General features: G+C 39.9%; 2 protein-coding genes and 4 non-coding genes across 17 annotated transcripts; 1 reads left to right on the forward strand and 5 right to left on the reverse strand.

Annotated features, from left to right (window-relative positions):
- Positions 1-22: 22 nt before the first annotated feature.
- On the reverse strand, positions 23-186 carry LOC144052755 (U1 spliceosomal RNA). Its single transcript, XR_013294307.1, has one exon. It is a non-coding gene; the product is annotated as a U1 spliceosomal RNA (small nuclear RNA).
- A 737-nt stretch (positions 187-923) lies between these two features.
- On the reverse strand, positions 924-1,114 carry LOC144052736 (U2 spliceosomal RNA). Its single transcript, XR_013294290.1, has one exon. It is a non-coding gene; the product is annotated as a U2 spliceosomal RNA (small nuclear RNA).
- A 616-nt stretch (positions 1,115-1,730) lies between these two features.
- On the reverse strand, positions 1,731-1,894 carry LOC144052728 (U1 spliceosomal RNA). The gene has a single exon (XR_013294283.1). It is a non-coding gene; the product is annotated as a U1 spliceosomal RNA (small nuclear RNA).
- Positions 1,895-2,515: 621 nt separating this feature from the next.
- LOC144052732 (U2 spliceosomal RNA) lies at positions 2,516-2,706 on the reverse strand. The gene has a single exon (XR_013294287.1). It is a non-coding gene; the product is annotated as a U2 spliceosomal RNA (small nuclear RNA).
- A 4,153-nt stretch (positions 2,707-6,859) lies between these two features.
- gmnc (geminin coiled-coil domain containing) lies at positions 6,860-19,995 on the reverse strand. Of its 12 annotated transcripts, XM_077565007.1 has the most exons (11): positions 19,810-19,995; positions 19,507-19,632; positions 18,848-19,109; positions 18,126-18,305; positions 12,694-12,756; positions 12,383-12,556; positions 9,334-12,149; positions 8,874-8,992; positions 8,667-8,746; positions 8,432-8,548; positions 6,860-8,337 (listed from the first exon to the last, which is right to left on the reverse strand). In XM_077565007.1, exons 7-11 carry the CDS (start codon positions 9,459-9,461, stop codon positions 7,675-7,677), a joined length of 1,107 nt encoding a protein of 368 aa, XP_077421133.1. In that variant the 5' UTR covers positions 9,462-12,149; positions 12,383-12,556; positions 12,694-12,756; positions 18,126-18,305; positions 18,848-19,109; positions 19,507-19,632; positions 19,810-19,995; the 3' UTR covers positions 6,860-7,674. The 12 variants fall into 12 exon arrangements, with proteins under 12 accessions (XP_077421133.1, XP_077421132.1, XP_077421131.1 ...); XM_077565006.1 differs by having other exon boundaries at positions 18,848-19,632; XM_077565005.1 differs by having other exon boundaries at positions 18,848-19,632; positions 19,805-19,995.
- Positions 15,427-19,220, forward strand: ostn (osteocrin; the record flags this gene model as incomplete). The annotated part of the gene is given in 6 exon segments (XM_077565094.1): positions 15,427-15,481; positions 15,484-15,557; positions 16,521-16,598; positions 18,144-18,352; positions 18,881-18,990; positions 19,060-19,220. Coding segments are annotated over 5 exon segments (501 nt in total), but the record flags the coding sequence as incomplete, so codon positions are not given.
- Positions 19,996-20,171: the final 176 nt, after the last annotated feature.

The following is a 20,171-nucleotide window of genomic DNA, read 5'->3' on the forward strand; positions in this document are numbered from 1 at the left end:
AGTTTATATTTGACACGTAAATCAGGGGAGAGCGCGAACGCAGTCCCCCACTACCAGAAATTATGCAGTCGAGATTCCCACATTTGGGGAATTCGCAGGGGTCAGCACAGCCGGAGTGCAATGGCTGAGCCTCACCCTGGGTGAACCACCTTCTTGATCATGGTATCTCCCCTGCCAGGTAAGTATGAGTTGGATGGGGCGCAAGCACGAGAGTCATTCACGCGCACACTATGTGAAGCGATGGTTTCATATCACGTGAACAATCATACGGACACATCGGAACACATTGCACACATACGCAAATTTAAAAGGTAGTGTAAGCAAATACACTAACAAATATGCGTTTTATTTGAGTATTTGAAGTTGGAGTCGGGAGTCAGTGGCTTCCCATAATGCATAGCGGCATCAAGAGATGATATCCTGTCATTAAACGGCGTCTATTCACACATTAAAACATGCAACGTCTCAAATTGGAATAAAACAGAGAGAAATTACCCGACTACATTCAAAACAATAAACATAACCGTAATGAGGTGCGTGCGTGTGTGTGTGTGTGGCGGGGGGGTGGGGTGGGGGGACGTGTGTTGGATGTGCATCTGAAATGCTACTGCCACCTACAGGACCTCCATTCACATGACATGGCGTGTCTACTGTCACAATCACAAAACTTTTAATAACATGACAGCAAAAGTTGCACACAAATGAATTTCTTACTAAGATTAAACACTTTATTAGTTTTACCTTCTCCAATAAGGCTGGTGCAGCACCCACTGCACCGTAATGTTCATCTAAAATGATCCTGTCACCTCATCATGTAAATATCACGTTTCTATTATCGTACATACACGAATCAAAACGAAGTACTGATCGTTAGTATGTGATGTATTGCTTAAAGATTCTAGAGATTTTTATTTGACAACTTCAGGGGGTGCACCGTTCCTGGAAGTACTGCAATACCAGGTCGATGCGTGGAGTGGACGGAGCAAGCCCCTATTCCATCTCCCAGTTCCAAAAATCAATTTAATATATGGTCCCCGGGTAGGGGACGTATCAGATATTAAACTGATAAGAACAGATACTACACTTGATCTTAGCCAAAAGGCCGAGAAGCGATACCCACAAAGGTTCAGAGGCAAGAACTTAATTCCAGAGACTACAACTTTAAGTTGCGGTTGCGTACACAACACCCGACGCGCCAAACAACTACACACAGTTTAGAATGATAACGCGTCAACTGCGTTGTTTTCAACCTGCGCATCGAACGTGTTGAACATTAATGTGAACGTTTTCAGATGTTTGTGTATGTTTTGTGTCACGTGCTTCACGTCGACCCAATAGAATTCGGCAATAAACCATGGATGAATTAATAAACTGAACTCCTGCCGTATGAGAATAGTTTGTTTTTTTAACTAACGAAAATAATTACTAATTCGCAATAACAATAAGTTGGTATAATGCAGTGGCTGAAACAGAGTAGCCGTGTGACCAACATTTTGACAAAAATTTACTATGCGGCTACTATTGACTACTTCCTGTTTCCTGCTTGTTGGCAAAATGACAATAGCACTCGACCGCCATCAACGTAGTGGAGGTGAACTACACCCATTCATCAATTTGGTCGAGAACCAACGAACTGCAATATTCGTTACATTACGGTCTGGGAATATCTATGTGAAGCGATCTCACACTCTGATGTTACTTTGCGTCTCATATTATCTTTCACTTATTATCAGGGGAGAGCGCGAACGCAGTCCCCCACTACCAGAAATTGTGCAGTCGAGATTCCCACATTTGGGGAATTCGCAGAGGTCAGCACAGCCGGAGTGCAATGGCTGAGCCTCACCCTGGATGAACCACCTTCTTGATCATGGTATCTCCCCTGCCAGGTAAGTATGAGTTGTACAGATCACCAACGCTGAGGTCGTTAGCACACACACCATCTTCAGTCATGTTCTCTTTTTGCACACACGTGAAAATTCTAACACACACGCATACAACGCTGTATGCGGAAGCACTCGCACACCCGTTAGTAACCAGTTATTAACATTGACTAAACAATCGTCAAATTAGGGTTTAAGAATCTGCGAAAATCTTCCCATAATGCATTGCTCCTTACTCACAGTCCTATCCCCACGCCTTTACACCCCTCGCTTGCTTTGTCCTTGTCAGTAACAACATATCAATAAATTACCGCTGCTGACATCTAGTGGTATGTAGAAAACACTACACTCTTCAACAACAATGACTTTTTATTGTACTCATATTATTATGTATGTATTATTATTAATATAAGGCCATACATTGTAAATATTAAATAAACATCTCTGTGAGAAATTCAAGGTAAATATTCGCGAGAAAAGTATTAATCCCATAAGAATTACATTAAAAAGATAACGTCATATACGTTAAACAACCGCCTTCACAGATCATCACGTACAACACAAATATCAGAATAGAAATCCCAAGAGTTTTGTTTATTCGAGCTGATATCGATAGAGTTTGATTTGACATTTAAAGGGGGTGCACCGTTCCTGGAAGTACTGCAATACCAGGTCGATGCGTGGAGTGGACGGAGCAAGCCCCTATTCCATCTCCCAGTTCCAAAAATCAATTTAATATATGGTCCCCGGATAGGGGACGTATCAGATATTAAACTGATAAGAACAGATACTACACTTGATCTTAGCCAAAAGGCCGAGAAGCGATACCCACAAAGGGTCAGGAGCGACGTATTAATTCCAGAGACTACAAGTTAAAGTTACGGTGACAAACGTCAAATACACACAACAACACTCATTTCCCACAAAACAACAACTAAACACACTGTGAATGATAATAGGACAAACGCGTTGCTTTTCTGCCTTTAAATAATGGAACAATTGCTTCAAAAATGTAGAAACGTTTGAAACACGTGACAGGCGTTGGTCCAATAGAAAAGCAGGAATACATTTATCTCCTTTAACGGCATCACACCGTTTAGACAAGAAAATAAGCAATTGAGTCATTTTCAATAATAATATTTACATAATGAATCATAATACAACATGATCGTTGTTGTTTTTTAACCCCATAATGAAACCAGCGGAGACCTCGCTCGCAAGTCACGTGATACACGCCAGCCACATATAAACATCTCATATAATCGCGCCAAACCAGTCACATATATACAACCAAAGAAAAACAGGGTTTCATTTGTGAAACGTTGTGGCAAAAAGCAGTTTAGCAGCAGCTGTTTGATCAACATTTGACAAAAATGGTCGCGAAATCATACAGCCCGCCTCGCCAAAATACTTCTCGTTTCCTGTTCCCCAACTGTCAAGTTACTGCTATAGCGCCACCAACGCAGCGGAGGCGAACTAGCAAACACATTAATGACTTCCAACAATCGCTTTGCAAACACATTATTTTGCTATAAAGTGGATAAAAATACTGCGCAGTAAACATGCCCTGCCCTTATAAGTGCAAAAACATGCATATTCGCAACCAAGTGCCAATTAAGTTAGAGTATTATCGTGTGCTTCGGTATGCATCTCTTACCTGGTGTAAAATGACGTGTAGTCTCATTTTAACTTACTTAAAACCTCCCGACTTGTCACCTGAAGGACATTTTGTCAATTTACGGGAGACTTTTCGTCTGCAATAATATTTTTGAGTCAGTCTCGTGTCTGCGGCGAATATTCAAATTTGTAGCTGCTCGGCTCTATCTTAACCTTTTTTTAAGTGACGTTCAGGGTCATCCAGGACGTCTCGTTGTTCTTACGTAAAAGAAACTGCCCCAATAATACATTATTTAGAATAAATAAATCAAGCTATTTTTTTTTTTGCTTCATTTAAAATTACTGAAGGACATCTCATACAAGAAAGTATTTTTCTTTCCCGTGTGGCAATAATAATAATATATTATTTAATATTTTGTTATATGACTTTTATTGAATGATTGGGGGGGTAATTTTGTTGAAGTAGTTTTTGCAAGTTTCTTTAAAAAAAAACTATTGGAAAAACTTTGCTCAGATAAATCAAACTTTTATTGTTGTTAAAGAATTTTGAACAAAAATATTGACAAAATTACTACTTTGCAATGAAAATTTGAAGGTTCATTTTTGAAGAAAAAAAAAGTCGATTTTTTTTTTCCCCACATTAAAAAAATGCACATAGAATTCTTAAAAATGAAGCTTTCTTCCAGGAACACAAGAACCATTCTAGTACGACGGCATGATTTTTCTGGTGAGACTGTAACTTTATTCCCGTAAATGAAGTGATTTAATTTTGTATTGTGTGGTATGAATGAAGCAGTTTAGCAGAGCCAACAGAAACCGCAACTCAAAGCGTCTCGCTTACTTTTCCTCGAGCGGAAAGCTTCGGTTTCAGAGTTGCACAAAAACCACAAAGGGCGACACACTCGTGAACGGTCATCTCAACTGCACTACTGTACGACTGTATTGACAAATACAATAGAGCACCTCCTGTATTGTGTAGTTACATTAACAAAAAGGCAGCACGGTGCGCTAGTGGTTTCCATTTCTGCCTCACAACCTTGAATCGGGAGGGACAAGAAATTGTTTGTCTAAATCATTTGTTTGTTTCTTTTTTTGTGTGTGTGTGACATTTTATCTGTGATGAAAGTTGAGTGGAATGTATGTCAGCACTCAGATGGAATTCAACACTTCTGCCGAACTGGTTATTAATTACACTGTACTTGTTGGCTAAGCTGCTACCGCTAATGCTAAGCTAATGGCGGCATTGTACTGTATTGTGTACAGTGTGCGTGCACGCGCGTGTCAACGTTTTCCACCATTGAGTTGCGCGCTTAGAACACGCGCCTGCTGACATGTGATCCAAACAAAGCACTCAATTCTACTCCCCCCATTTTAGTGTATTTTGTATTGTTTCCCGCGGCTTATTGGACATTCTTTAGTCTAGTGTTCTAGGGTGAAATAAACTTCACATGTTTCTTGGGGCATTTATTCTTGCGAGTGATACCAGTGAGGATATTAACTCAATTACTGCCATTGACGGCTGTGGACGTAAAAAATACATTTGAACTATTTCCATTGGTTTTTATTAACAAGAGTATGAAAACCTAAAAAAATATATATTGTACATTTAGAACAGATATACAATTTGTGATTAATCGTGGGTTAACTTGTGAAGTCATGCGATTAATTCCGAAAAAAATTTAATTGCCTGACGCCCCTAATTTTTAATAATGTTTTGTTCTTTTTATAAAAGTTATTTTAATTATTTTTTTTAAATTTTAATTATCTTTTCTTTAATTAAATTATATTTTTTATTTGATTAATCGTGAGTTAACTAGTGAAGTCATGCGATTAATTACGGGAAAAAATGAATCCCCTGACGCTCCTAATTCTTAATAATCTTTTCTTCTTTTTTTTTTCTTTTTTTTCTTTTTAATAATCTGTTCTTCTTTAAAAATAAAAATAAAAATTCAAATTCCAAGTAAAGCAAAAGAATGAAAGGGGATGGAAGGAAGTCAAATTTGTTTTGTCTGCCCCTGATCAACTAAAAAACAAAAAAAACCTCACATTTAATCACAAATATTGTATCTGTTCTAAATGTACAATAAAAAAAAATGCGAGGTTTTCATACTCTTGTTAACAAAAGTGGGAAAAATGTTAAGCGAATAAAAATAGTTCAAATGAATTTTTGACGTCTATAGCCGTCAATGGCAGTGAATGAGTTTGGATTAGGCCAATGTAAGGTTAGTGTTAGCTTAAAAACTTTCCCCGATTCATGTCTTGTTTCCTTTTTGTTGCGAGTTTCTTCATGACAGAATTCTTTTTGCTCAGCACGCCTCTGAGAAATAGTGAGTTGTGAGAAGTGTTGACTCATTAGTGTTTTTTTTTTTTGTTTTTTTTTTAGGGTGGGTGGTGGGCGTCATACTGTAGGACCTGTTGAGTGATCAAGCTGTCAACTTGCTCGTCCGAGGACGGATTGAGTTTCATGTCCGTCCTCCTTAATGACCCGTCAGCGGAGAGCGTGATCTCTGTGTGATCCCCACCACACCCTCCTTCACATTCCCGCGTTCCGCTCAAATGCGACCAATCTGGCTGACATCTGCGCCCCCACCCCCGGCCTCACCGTATTATTAGCTATAGACCACTCGGACACCCCACTCGAGGGACCGGGCTCGTTCTTTCGGGGACAGCCCCAGGGAGATGAACCCTCTCCATTGAGGGGAGAAGTGGGGAGGCGGGTGTCTCCAGGGGAACCGTGGACCAACAACTGTTGTGAAACACCAGGAGGCGGTACTACGCCCGAGCTTGTAAGTGAGCTAAGGAGCGGCTAACATGCTAACGTGCTTCGGCGCAAATGCTTTCGATCAAACACTGAAATGATTCTTGCATTTTAATTCCAAATGTAATAAATGACTAGTCATTGTCATTTATGAACATATTTCTTTATGGTTTCTAAATTGTAATGACGAACTGTTCATTTTATTTTTATTTTTATTACTAGTCTCATTTTTGTTGTTTATAGCATAAAAAATGAAATACAACTTTTCATTATTTTTCTTTTTTTTAATAATTGGGATAGGTTCGTCACTACTGTTAATGTCAAAATTGTCATATCGATTTTCATAATTATTGTGCTGTTTTTAGCATTTAAACAAATATGAAATTATGACAATTTTACTGCTTCTGGTGTGTAATGACAATATTTCGCTATTATTATCATTATTATTATTTTTTACAATTACTAGTGTCTTTTCAGTTAAATTAAATGTTTTGCATGCATGTATGAATATGTGCTGTACATTATATTGACTTTTTTTTTTAACCAGTGAAATAATTATTTTGGTTATGGACAAGCACAAAAGTGTGAGTGTGGAAGTCATAAGTTAATTGAACAACATTTTTATTAAATCATAGAACTTTTCACTTGCTTTACAGGTGAAATGTTAGCTTAGCAACCAAGACACTCAACTAGTGGCCAAAAGGGACAAAATACATTTTATTTAGCTCTTCTGTGTAAAGCCAATCAGCGATACTATATTTATATTTCAAATACACATTACCATGTTTATTTCTTCCTACAAACAATCAATTTAGCAACCTAGACACCCGAGTACTGTGGCCTTAAAAGGACAGAAGGCAAAAGTCAAACGTGTTCTGATTTAGCTGACCACCAACTGACATGAAACCACAGCTATTAGCTTAGCAAGTTAAACATGCACCTACGGTGGCCTTAAAGGCTCAAAAGACGAGGGTGAAGCTCTCTATCGTAGTGTTAGAAGTTCAAATTCAAAACTACTTGTCATCCAAACTGTGTCAGTAGTTCACTAGAGCTAATTAGCTTAGCGACAGGAACCCTCTTGACTGTTTTTCCTGGTTCGCTGTCTAGTGACAAAGGTGCCGATACGTTTGGGCCATTAGCTTAGCAACAAAGAAGCCCAACTACGGTGGTGTTAAATAGACAAAATTAACTTAGTGAAGCCCTCCAATGTGTTCGGTGATGTTACAATTTCTATTCCAATGTACTTCAGTGTGACTCTTTTCATCAAGACTTTGCCAGGTAGTTGACTGCAGTTATTAGCTTAGCGACCGAGACGCTCAACTACGGTGAACTTGGAAGGATAAAAGGCACAAGTCAAACTTGTTCTAAGTTGGCGATAAGTAAGTTATTTGTGAGTATCCTTGAGTCAGCTCTACGGTTCTACGCCCTTCGAAAGTCCACCTCCTGGGTTCTGGTTTCTGGAGGTGTGTGCGTGGGCAACCAAGTGAAATTGCAGCGTCCTTGGGGGTCCCTCCTGACAAAAGCCTGCCCCTGAGGATAGCTGAGTGTCTTAACGCTAGTGGCAGGGCTCAGGGACATTGCGAAGGCCAAGTCCGAATGTCCACCTTCACAATGACCAAATTGTGATCGACTCTGCGGGGTCCAAGTCCAGTTTTGGACCGGAGACTGGCTGAAGTGAGTCCCCTCGGAGAACTGGGGTCCTGATGGCGGACTCGTGTGGTTAGGAGTGGACGTCGTGAGGGCAAGAGGGCTTTGTGGACCAGCGGTCCCGTAGCTGCAGTCTGACCGGTCGCTCTGGATTTGGCCGGCGACCGGTGAGACTGCTAAGTTTTGCTGGTACGCAGTTGGCAAAGATGATGTGTCTATGGTGTCTGGGTCCTTCAGACCAAGAGTCTTCAAAACCCAAAGGTCCAGTGTGGGATCGTAAGAGGAGAGACTGGACTCGGTGGAACTGAACTCAGCGCTGAGGTTTCGGCAGACACGCTTACTGACCTGAAGGTGGTGCCCAGAGGAGTTTTGGAAAGAGCCAACATGGTACGGCCTCTTCCTGTTTACATTCCTGGTCCTGTCGGAGCTCAACCTCTGCACAACATTGATTTGTGTTCTGAGTGACTGCTGTGTGCACCAACTCACCATCTGTCTCAAAACAGTGCCAAAGTGTAAAAGTTTGTCTCACTTTAGATTTGTCTCCCAAGTTCCTGACAAAAGGCGAGTTGAGGAATTTTCGCAGTTTGTCGTTCTCCTCCTGGAGGCGGCTCAGTTCCTCCTCCCGCTGCAGCAGCGTCTCCTCAAGCTGACAGCGACCATTCCATACACACACATACACTACATTTAGCATTTTTCTGTTCAAACAAACACATTTGAATTTGTTTTGTCATACAATTCACATGTTGCACATATTAGCATGCTACCTGTTTGTTCCTTTGGAGGTGAGGGGAGAACTGCTCTGACCACAGTCCACCAGCAGGGGGAGACCTGCTAAACACACACTCTGGCACACACGCACAATTAACTTTTAACATCAATTTAAGCCTGAATTTATTTACAATTGACCACCTGATTTCATTTTTTTTTTAAAATTACTTTAAAAAAAAATGCACATTTATTTTTCAACTGACCCCAGCCACGCGGGGAACTGTGACGCTTCTCTCCAACATTGGTGACGTCACATTGATCGATAGGGGACCACGTGGAGGTTAGAGTTTCCATGGAAACGGACGAGGAGCCAAGGATCTCTCTTAAAGGGGAATTAAAATATATGTACAAACTGTGCATTATTTAAAAAATGAAATACATACTAAAAAAAAAAAAATTACAATAAAACATTGTCGAATACAAAATATCTAAAAACAAGATTTACACATTTTTAATTTTAGAATAAAGCATCAAATGAAAAGAAAATACAAGAGAATACAAATAATACAGTTTAACATATTTAATGTATTTGTTATATTTTTAAAATAATTATTATAAATTATGTATGTAACTATTTTATTAAATTTATCGGTATTACTGCATACAAAACATTGACATTTACATATATTATACTACACAAATACTGTAAATATATTACACTACACTTCTTTTCCTTTCGGCTTTTCGCTTGAGGGGTCGCCACAGCGAATCAGTTGCCTCCATCTAACCCTGTCCTCTGCATCCTCTGCCATCACACCAACTACATTCATGTCCTCTTTAACTACATCCATAAAAATACTGCAAAATATGTTGAAACGAAACGAGTTTACGTGTACTACTGGTAATATATTGACGCAACATCAGGTGGGGGGAAAAAAAATACTAAAACATGTTCATAATTTATTTTTACGTTCATGTGGTTCACGTGCAATCAAAAGCATTGCAAAAAATATGTAGGTCTATACTACTAAACCCCTGGGCGTTATTTGACCATTTTTTGGCTTTTTGTTGGTTCTGACCAAGCCATTTCAAAATAAAATAACGCCCAGGGGTTAAGACGATTATCATGTAAAAACATTTGAAAGAGACTCCAAATGAATGTCGTCTTGAGTGATTCAGTAAATCGTATTTTTTTTTTTTAAAGATAAGCAAAGATAAACAATATAAATATTTCTTGCCACACCGTGAAGCATGAAAGGCACCGACATACAAGTGAAAGTGAACTCACCGCAGACACGCTGATGTTCCCCGCGTGCACGCGCGCCGCTAACGTCCAAAGTTACAGCAAGTTTAAAAACACAGTTCTAAATATTTAAACGTAATAAAAAATTAGCAGAATATAAAAAGGGCACGTGAAAATCCTCTGCTCACTATAAAAGTCACGCGCACACACACATACCCGCTACTTAAGACACGCAAGACAACTAATCACAGCTTGCCCAATCATATTCATTGCCTGCTTGTGACGTCATTCCTCCATGCATGTAGAAAATCACGTGAGCAGCCGAGGATCTTAATGCCAATTTACTGTCTGAAAAGATTTTAAGACAATTATATTTGCACACACATGACAGATGAAAACACAAAAAAAGGACAAAATGTGTAGGACACACACAAAAAAAAAGAGTAGATTTATGACACTCAAAAGAGAAAATGGGGGAAGTCGCTATAGGACACAAGTAGATCAGATGAGGACATAAAGCATGGACACAAATAAATGTAGGACATAAGGATATTACTGATGACACCATGTATTTACCGTGACATTTGCTGTCATGCTTTGCAGCTGTTAGGTTTATCTGTGTCATGTGTTGAGGTCCACGTTGTAACCATGCTTATTATTATGGGATGGCACGAGATGCTTGTGTTCACCATATGTACAAATCAAATTCAGTGGTCACTTTGTGAGTATGTGTCAGGTGGGCGTGTCACTCAGCAGGTTAGCCACTTTCATGTCCGGCTTGTTGCTGCGGCGACACGCTAGCTCGCTCCTTTTCCAATTAGCCCCCAAGTTGCCGTCGTCGGGACGAACGCCAGAGGCCTGCTGCGGGACGTGGGATTAGCCAGATGCTAGCCTGTAGCGGAACCTGGGCTAGGCGGGCCGGCGGGCAGACCCCAAGTTCAACTTTGGTTTCATCGAACCATTATATTACACGTTACTTTAAGGTTGTCTTAAAATGAGCGCTTGCTATGTGCTGTGAGGGTAAAAGTACATACTATATAGACTTGCTACACAGGCAAATAACTAGTTAAGTAGCATAAGAAACATCATTTATTTACCCTAACATTTCAAAACAATACATTTTAAAGCAGAATTTTTGCTCTCAGTTAGGATCCCGTCAGAATCTGACATTGGTCCATTGTCTAGTCCGGATTAAAATGTGTGTCCAAAATCCAAAATAAGCAATTTATGGAACAACAGGTTGTCTACCTGGTGGTCTAACTCCGGGTGTGAGCACAGATGCTAAATCCCGCCCGGCCCGCCTCCCGTTTTGCGTCCCCGCTGGGAACCTAATGACGGGAGGAGGACGGCCGACGGGATTTGTTGGACAACAACGCCGGCTGCCGGCAGTCTGCTCGCGGCTGGACTCCTTTGACGGGAGAGCGGCAGGCCCTTGACGCACGTCAACGTTAGCAGTTAGCGTTTGTTTTTTGGTCAACTTGGAATACAACGGGGGGTCTTGAACAAACCTAATGTGTTTTAGGAAACAGAGACAGCATAAACTTTAACTAACCTGATGTGTTTTTGAAAACATGGAGAACATTTAGTTATTATTACCGCAATGAATTCTACAACATAATCGCAAAACGATAGCATATTAGCGCGTTAGCCTGCCTGGTTAACCTTGAGTGACCCCTGTGGAGATGAACTAAAGACACTAAGATGGAGCGTTTGACTTCTGTACAGAAGGTCACTGCACAATTACAGACACTCACGCACACATCAACATTGTTTTCCGTGTATGTGCGTCCATAAGAAAGTAGTGATTATGTGAGAGCTTGTTGCCGCTAATCTCAGCTAAGACCCCCAAATAATGGTAGCCTGCTGAGAGCTGGAGGCCAATTAAAGCACCCATGAGGAAGAGCGAGCGACACGTTACCTACACACCTCCAAGCTCCCTCGCCCCGGGGTCCAAGCAGCTGCTTTCAAGAGGAAAAATTGACTTCTGGTGTTTATAAATAAGTTTGTGTGTCTAAGAGTGACTGCCCACCCATTGAGTGTCAAATTAAACCACAAAGTCAAACGTATGCTCCATCTGGAGAACTACGCTCACCTGGTCTTTTAGCCAGAGTTAAAACCAAGTCAAATTGACTGCTGCCTTCTGGATTTTGGCCTGTTTTACTGCCGCTTCTCCTCCGCAGCTCAGAGGGGTCGCTTGGTGGCGATGAGGTCAAAGTGAGGTTTTGCATCGATCAACCAGGACAAGATTTGAGACGGATGCTATGGAAGATTCTGCATCGACCGACCGCGACAGGTCCTGGCCCAAGCGAGAGCAAGTGTCATTTAAGAGATGCTAACATTGTTAGCTTCTTAAAAGCGAGCACAAATCGATTCCAGTGCAAAATCACTGGTGGATGTGAGTTTCTTCACCTAGCCACTAACTAAAAACACACTTGCCAATTAGTGTAGTGACATAGCAAAATTATTACATGATTATCAAAAGCTACTGCTGCTAACGCTAATATGTGCTAGCACTGCAGCTCTGCTTACCTTTGCCTTTGACATGTTAGTGCTTTGGCCGACGTGGTTATTTTGCCCTTAAATGCTGCAAAGTCATTGGCTGAGACACTCAGAGGATGCTTATGTTAGCTCATTCAATGCCAGGTGTTTACAAACCAGACTGGCAGCCATTTTGACTGATCCTTCAACACCCACAGAAGTGTTCTGCGAGAGCACAAAAGAAGAATAGCATTGCTTCTTTCTCCAAAAAAGAAATTTGCTTCAAGCTTTTTCTGTTCTTTAGAAGTCCAGAAGTACAACAAGGTTCGGTTTCACCCAAAATACCAAAAGACTCCTCAAACCTCAATGACTTCCAATCCGAGTTTCGACGACATTTTCTCCTGTCGGATGCTCCACCTTCACGCCTGCAAAAGAATTGCGGTCTTGTTACAATCATCCACAAACATTATATCATGAGGATTATTTCCACCGCGAGCGGCGACGTAATGACACGTTACTAACAGCGAGAAGGCTCGGGTGTCGCCCGGCGGCATGCCTACCCGCGCGCCGGACGACATCACCAGCCTGTGAGTCTTCTGATTGGTTGTTTGATAGAGGTCCCCGCCGGCGCGTGCCAGAGGTGAGCATTGTGAACGTCTTTTTGTTGAGTTAGAACAAGACCTTCAGAGATTGGATAAGTCTGCCTGTATGTGCGTGTGTATTGTGTTACAATTAAGTCCGCCATGAAAGAAACGCAATGAACACGAGGTCCTGTGATTGACATCCTCAAAGTCCAGTCAATGGCCCACATGACCTGTATCACATTAGCAATGCATGTGTGTGTGTGTGTGTGTTTCAACAATAATTTAGAATTACTGTAAAAAATATTTTTATCTTTTTTTTTTCTTTAGCGGCAACATCCCACCGTTGCGCTTCTAATTGGTCGGTCCGCTGATGCTAATCAGTATACCATCTTTTCGGCCACCTTCTATTGCGCTATCAAGTAATTATGTTGTAGGGTACTCGGTGAAAACAAATCTTTAGAATCCACATTTTAGACTCTTTATCGTCAACAGGAATCCAACACGCCAAGATAACCCGCATGACTTTACTAATTAGCATGCTGTGCTAACATAGCTTGGCAGAACCTCACAGCTGTCTCCTCGTTTCATCGCTGCCACCTACTGGACAGGAGGCGCACACACTGGAGTTGATATGGTGCTCTGACAGCAGCCATGCTAAGAAAACATGTCTTGTGCTAAAATTCTGGCTCATCTCAGGCTCTGAGTTCCTAATGTCAGGTTTGAACACGATACTGCAAAAAAAAACAAAAAAAAAAAACTACAGCACACCTAATGATTCAACTTCAATGTATTTAACACACTAAAGTTAGCCATTCTATTATGCACCGTTTGAAAACATCTATTCCAGTTTTACTTTTGCATACCACTAGTAGGAGCCCACGTACGTCTTGTGGTACTCGTGCCACATTTGGAGGATGACTGTTCTTCAGGATTTAAGTAAGAACCACAGATGGATTGACATCCTCAAAATCCAGTCAAGGGTTCAAGGGGATTTATGTCAGAATTCAATAAAGTTGACGTTTTAAGGGAGTTAAATCGGAGCCAGAGGGGATGTGGTTCAAAACCAGATAGACAGATTTAGACGTTAGAAACCGGATTAAGACTACATAGTCAAAAATTCTAGGTCGCAGGTGCAGAATAACCTGAAGTCCATCTGTGATTGCTCTTGGCTTTAAAGATCTGAATCATTCTTCTGAATTTATTACCTCATGGTGTCTAACTAGTTCCTGGCAAGCAATGCGCGTTTAATAAAGAACTGGAATGGAACAAGAAGAGGTGACGCATTGTCTTCCGGGTATTAGTCAGAGCTTGTGTCTCTTCTGGGAAAGGGGAAAAATGCTAGCATGTTGTTGTGACACTTAGATGCGAATGTGCGTTTTTATATTGGAATACATTTAAGAGGAAAATTGAAAAGTTCAAGCTCTTTATTAATGGAATGTGGGAATTTCTTCCGATTCTGTTCGGTACCCCCATTTCATGTCAGGGATAGAGGAATTTTGCGTACTATGTAGCTTAGCATCGCTGACGACAAACATCATTAAAGTGAACCTTGGCCTAGTCAAGACTCACCGTACACAAACTCAACAAGTCCGTTTTTCTGTTGTTGCTAACTAACAACTATTTGCTAAAAAAAAAAAAAAACACTTTCTAAGGTGGAATGCTAGCAAAGAAGCAGTTGGGGCTGATAGCTAGCGAACTTGATGGCAAAGAGCAGTACAATAAGCATCCAAATAAAGATTTGTTTTGCCTGGCTAAAAGGTTAAAAAATAAAATAAGTAAAAATAAAAAAATAAAAAGTGTGTATGTTTTCATTGTCTTCCCAACCAACTGATTATTCGTATAAGTGATCATAAACGCCCACACATGAAAAACGGAGCCTGATATGAATGTGTTCAAGAATGCAGCATAGAGGAAAAGTGGGGGCGTGGAGGGCGTGGAATGACATCAGTGCGACCCGAGAAGGTCGTCGCCAATTAGCGGTCCGGTTATTTCCGTCATTATTAGCGCGTTAGCCGCTATTAATAGCGCAGGTGTGTTTTCTCAATGAGGGCGAGCGAGACGAGGAGATGGAGGCCACAAGGCCCCCCGAGAGGGCTGACGGCTGACGGTGGAGGCTGCTGCCCGTGGCGACGGAAACACAAAGCAAAATCATGTCCACCGCTAAAGCCACGCAAGTCAGCTCTTATTAAAGTTGAATACAGACATATGGATACACATGGAGCTGGTGGAAACTTTCAGTAAGTTGCGGCAATGTTCATAGACGCTCCTCGCAGAGGATAAAGAAAAACACATGAACCCCAAAAAAAAATAACCCAACACAAATCAATCAATACTAGAGTGCATCAATATGTATGTATATATATATACATATATATATATATATTTTTTTTATTTTTTTTATTTTTTATGAAGCATCATTTGAAGTATTGACGAGACGAGGGAAAGAAAAGGAGACGTCCTATTATTAAGGGCTAATTCACCTGATGATGCCATCACACACACATTTACACATTACACAGTGGAAAGGGGGTACAGGAAGTGATGTCACATGAGAGGCTGCACATTGGAAAGACAGGCAGACAGCTGCTATAAAACCTGACATCAAGTCTGCACAGGGCAAAAGACAAGAGGACACGTTGAAGGTAACGCACGTCTCCAGGTGTGTGCATGCTGTTCCACTATACAAAAATTCTTCATTTTTAACCTTTCTAATTAATTTTCTCACCTGTTGCAGCATGATTCGCACTATTACTGATTATGTAAATGATTTCAAATGCCTGCCGCACATCATAGGCTGATATTGATTGATCTTAGATACGACACTTATTTTTACAGCTAAATAATTTGAGCTTTTTATTTGCATGATTTCGTGTTTGTGTTATTTTAATATTTGTAGCTTATCCTGGTGCATCAATCAGCACGTCTCAATGTGGAATCATCAACCAAGAAATATTTGATTCAGATACATAAATGTTAATGTATTCATCACTATACATCTGTTTTTTATATATTTATATAAAAAATGGCAATATTCAATGTTAGTTTTGACTTAAACATCTTTAACAAAGTCTGGCTGATATTGAAAATGAAGGTCAGGAAAGACCAGTGTATTTTTGTGAATGGAAGAATTCACTGTGTGTGCATGTGCGTCATGAATGGGACATGCATGAGCAGTGTGTGTGTGTGTGTGTGTGTGTGTGTGTGTGAGTGTGCACGTGAACCTACATTGTGCATCATCAAGAATGTGTTTGACGTCGGCGACGTGTGTCTTTCCTGGTGTGTGTGCGTGCACTAGCGTATGCGCGCGTGTGTCTTGAGGGAACTCGTTTTTGGACGGTCAAAAGGCGTTTATTTGCAGGGGATGGAAAATGCTAAAATTAGCCTGATGTTGCTGGACAATACGCATCCCAGTCAGCAGTGCTAAAAGTGGCCTGCGCGTGTACGTGTGTGCGTGTGCGTGTGCGTGTGCGTGAGTGTGTGCGTGAGTGTGCGGATTCTGCTCCAGGTGTTAGCGCGCGGCGCAAATGTGTTTGTAGGCTAATATGCTAACGTCCGGGTCGTAGGTGTCAGACTAGTGATGCGTTTTTGGGTGCCGTGTGTTGCAGATGCACTTGTGCGGCTCTCTGCTTTTCATCTGTCTGCTGTCCATCAATGCGCCTGAATGCAACGCCCGTGAGTCGACGGTTCGACAACAGGTCAGCTGTACGCCACTATGAAGAGAATTAAAAGAGGGGGTTTGCAGGGTTTTATTTTTAAAAAAACTCCATGCCCACGGAAGAACAAACTACCAGAGACATAAGACGTGACTGACAAGGTGTCGATCGTTTGCTGTGCACTCGCGAGCACATTCGTAATCCATCACCGGCACCTGTTAGCTTGGGATTCCCAAGCTTTGCTCAAAGTATCTCAGAATATGCACCATTAACAATTCACTTACGAATAATTCATGCAACCATAAAGACCTGGGGAGTTGCTGCCATTTTTCAATCATTATTTCATTGTAAAAAAATATATGATTGGGTGGTTTTAATTAATTAATTATTTATTTATTTATTTATTTTTTCCAGGAGAGCTCAGTATTGTTCATTCGATTTGACATCATCATTGCTCTCCTTTTTTTTTAAAAAAAAACAAACAAAAAAACAAATAAATTAAAAAAAAATTTTTAATAAATGTTTTTTTTTTTTTTTTTTTAAATATATATACATTTTTAATTTATTTCAATATCTCCGTTTTTTAGTAAAAGGTGATCGAAAGGTTATTATTGTAATTATTTGTAAATTTGTGAAGGAGATTGAAAAAATGTTGTCAATTATTACGGATTCCGACTTTGTGGTCATAACAGGAGACTTTTTTGAATAAGAACACCAAAAAGGACTTTCTAGCTATTTTTGGTCTGTCACGACACATGAAAAGTCAAGTATCAAGGTCATGTGCTTGGTCTATTTTTCTCTAAAGACATTTCATCTGCTGATGTAAAGGAGTTTATTTTTTTAATATAAGCCCTTTCTTTTTTTCGCAAAAAGGTCAAATTTTATAGATTTTTTTTTTTTAAATCAAAAAAGTAAAATAAAATAAAATAAATAAATATATTGTGGTTGTATTTTTTATGATTAAAATTAATATACTTAGCCAGGTGAATTCAATTAACGAAAAAGTTGAATTTATGAAAGTAAAAATGTTGTTTTCACTAATCAAATACGTACTTAAATTCAACAAAAATGTTGTATTAGTGTATCATTATTGTTAGTATGAGTGCTATTTATTTATATTGAATTACACTTTTATATCAATTAGACATTGGACAAGAGTCTTTATCATCAACTTTGTGCCCTTGCCCCCAAAGACCATATAAGTCGCTCATGGGCCTGTTCTAAAAATAGCTCACCTGTGATTTCCGGGGAATGCTGAAGAAGCGATCATTTGAATATGTCAACACTTGCCGAGATTTATAGAACTAAAATCTCGCATATCGGATATTTATCTCTTTTCAACTTTGTTGAAAATTTCTGTTACGTGGACGTCAATGTTTCACATAGATGAATATAATTAATTATTCAACACAAAAGGTAATTTGGGCAAATTTGTTATTGCTTTATTATTTTTACAGTGTATTATTACTGTTGTAGCCACAAAAAAAGAAAAAACTCCAGGTGTCCTAATACTTTTGTCCATGTGGGTGCACCTTGCACCAACCTGATCCCACCCACCTGTGTTGGTGTTTCCAGAATGTAGACGACGACGCGCCGATGTGGTCCGGGCCGGCCGCATTAGTCCACCCGGACAGGACCAAAATGCTCCGACCGGATCATCGAGCAAAGGCGGAGAACGACGTCACGGAGCCCAAGAGGAGGACGAGTTTCCCCGGGAACGGATCGCTGCTGGATCGGCTGTCCATCGGCACCGTCAATACCAAACATACGGCAAACAGGCAGAGGTCAGAATACACTGAAAAGAAAAAGAGCTCATGGAAAAAGTTGTTGTTGTTGTTTTTTTTAAAGAAAAAGGTAGTAATCTATAATTATTATATATAACAGCATATTATATTATAATTTATAGTTTTTCTTAATAGTTGTATGAAAAAACAAACAGCATTTAACCACTGAGGAAAAAGCAAGGTATTGAGAGGTAGTATTTTTTGGGGTTATATTTAGGGGAAAAAATATTAATGTTATTATTATTTTTAAAACAATGTAATCTATCAAGAGTAACAAAGAGTTGTATTCTGAGAAAAAGTGGAAAAAGTAGACATTTTCTGAGAATAGCTTGACGTTTCCATGTTACATTTTGACTTTATTCTCACGGCTTTTTAATTAGAAAATCATTTATCCTTATAAGATTATGACTTAGTTCTTGCTTGGTGCTTTCCCCCATAGTGTCTCTATTAGTGTGTAAAAAAAAAAAAGAAACTGAAAAAGATATTGGGTAGTACCTGAAGTATAGTTGTCATTTGTGTGGCTATCAGAGTGATTGAGTTGCCCCGGCAACGCCTCAGCCTTCCTCCCATGGACAGGATTGGGATGAGACACCTGCCAAACAGGAGAGGCTAAATAACCCCACCTCTGGACACTTAAGGTACTGCAAGTCACTGTCACATCACTCATTTCACGATTGATACTAAGTATGCTCCGCCCCTTGTCACAGATTGCAGCCAATCAGCAGCTGCAATGCTCGCCACCCGTCAATCAATGCACCTGGAAACCAAAGCAGAAAAGCAACTTTTTTTTTTATACTTTAAATACAAAATAAATGTTCCGAAATGTGTCGAAATCTGTTCCTGCTCCTTAAAAAAAATGTTTTGTTATATTTTTAATAAAGAAAAAAATTGTACTGTGTGTAATTGTACAAAAATATTAAAGAATTAAAGAAAGAAAGGCTGGTTTTGTTAAGTGTAATTACTGTATGTAGCCTACTGCTACTGTTAGCATGTGTTGGATGGCCTACTGAATGACTTCAGGATGTAGCTCATTGCCAGTGTATTCATTTTGTATTTGTGCTTAATTGTTTGTGGGGTTAACACTTTTGAAGATTTTAATACAAAAGACTACATAGTTTAGACGCAAAGAAAACAACACATTGGGGATGCCTTACCCAACACCAACAGCAAATGGCCGTTGTTGTTTTTTTAGACGCCACAAAGTACCCGGATGTTTTGTCTTCCACTTAAGTTCTCTAAAGGAACTCACACGCTCAGACGTTATTTTATGAAGCTGCCACCTAAACATTATTTGAAAAAAAAAACATGAATATACATTCTTCTGTGGTTTACTAAATGGCTATCTTATTAAAGTGGCCGGACATTTTGTTTTAGCAAGGATAACTTGTGTAACTTCTAACAGCAAGCTAACAATAACACACACAAATATGAAGTACAAAATACGTCCCTAACTTTACCACTGTGAAGACATCATGATGGTCGGTCCAACCACTTTGAACATTCACGTTGGGTGTTCAGGTAATTGTTCGTTCGACGGTCGTGTGAATTATGGAGGTTTCTAACCTAACAGGATAGAATCATCGCCATTTCTGTGTTTCTCAAAACACGACTCGGTCCTTCCCGCCACAACTGCAATGCGTTGCGATGACGTCATATCAGCGAGTGAAAAATATTCGGGGGGGAAATAAAATTTAAAAACCCATTCCTTTTATCATGTGGAATCTTTATATCTAGATATCCAGCATGTTTTTAAATGAATGTGTATCAGCGCAAGGAAGAGCGTGGTTACTTCAAGTACAATACGGAATTTCTCATGTCT

This window comes from Vanacampus margaritifer, chromosome 5 (assembly GCF_051991255.1).
Source record: "Vanacampus margaritifer isolate UIUO_Vmar chromosome 5, RoL_Vmar_1.0, whole genome shotgun sequence".
Classification (NCBI taxonomy): Eukaryota; Metazoa; Chordata; class Actinopteri; order Syngnathiformes; family Syngnathidae; genus Vanacampus; species Vanacampus margaritifer.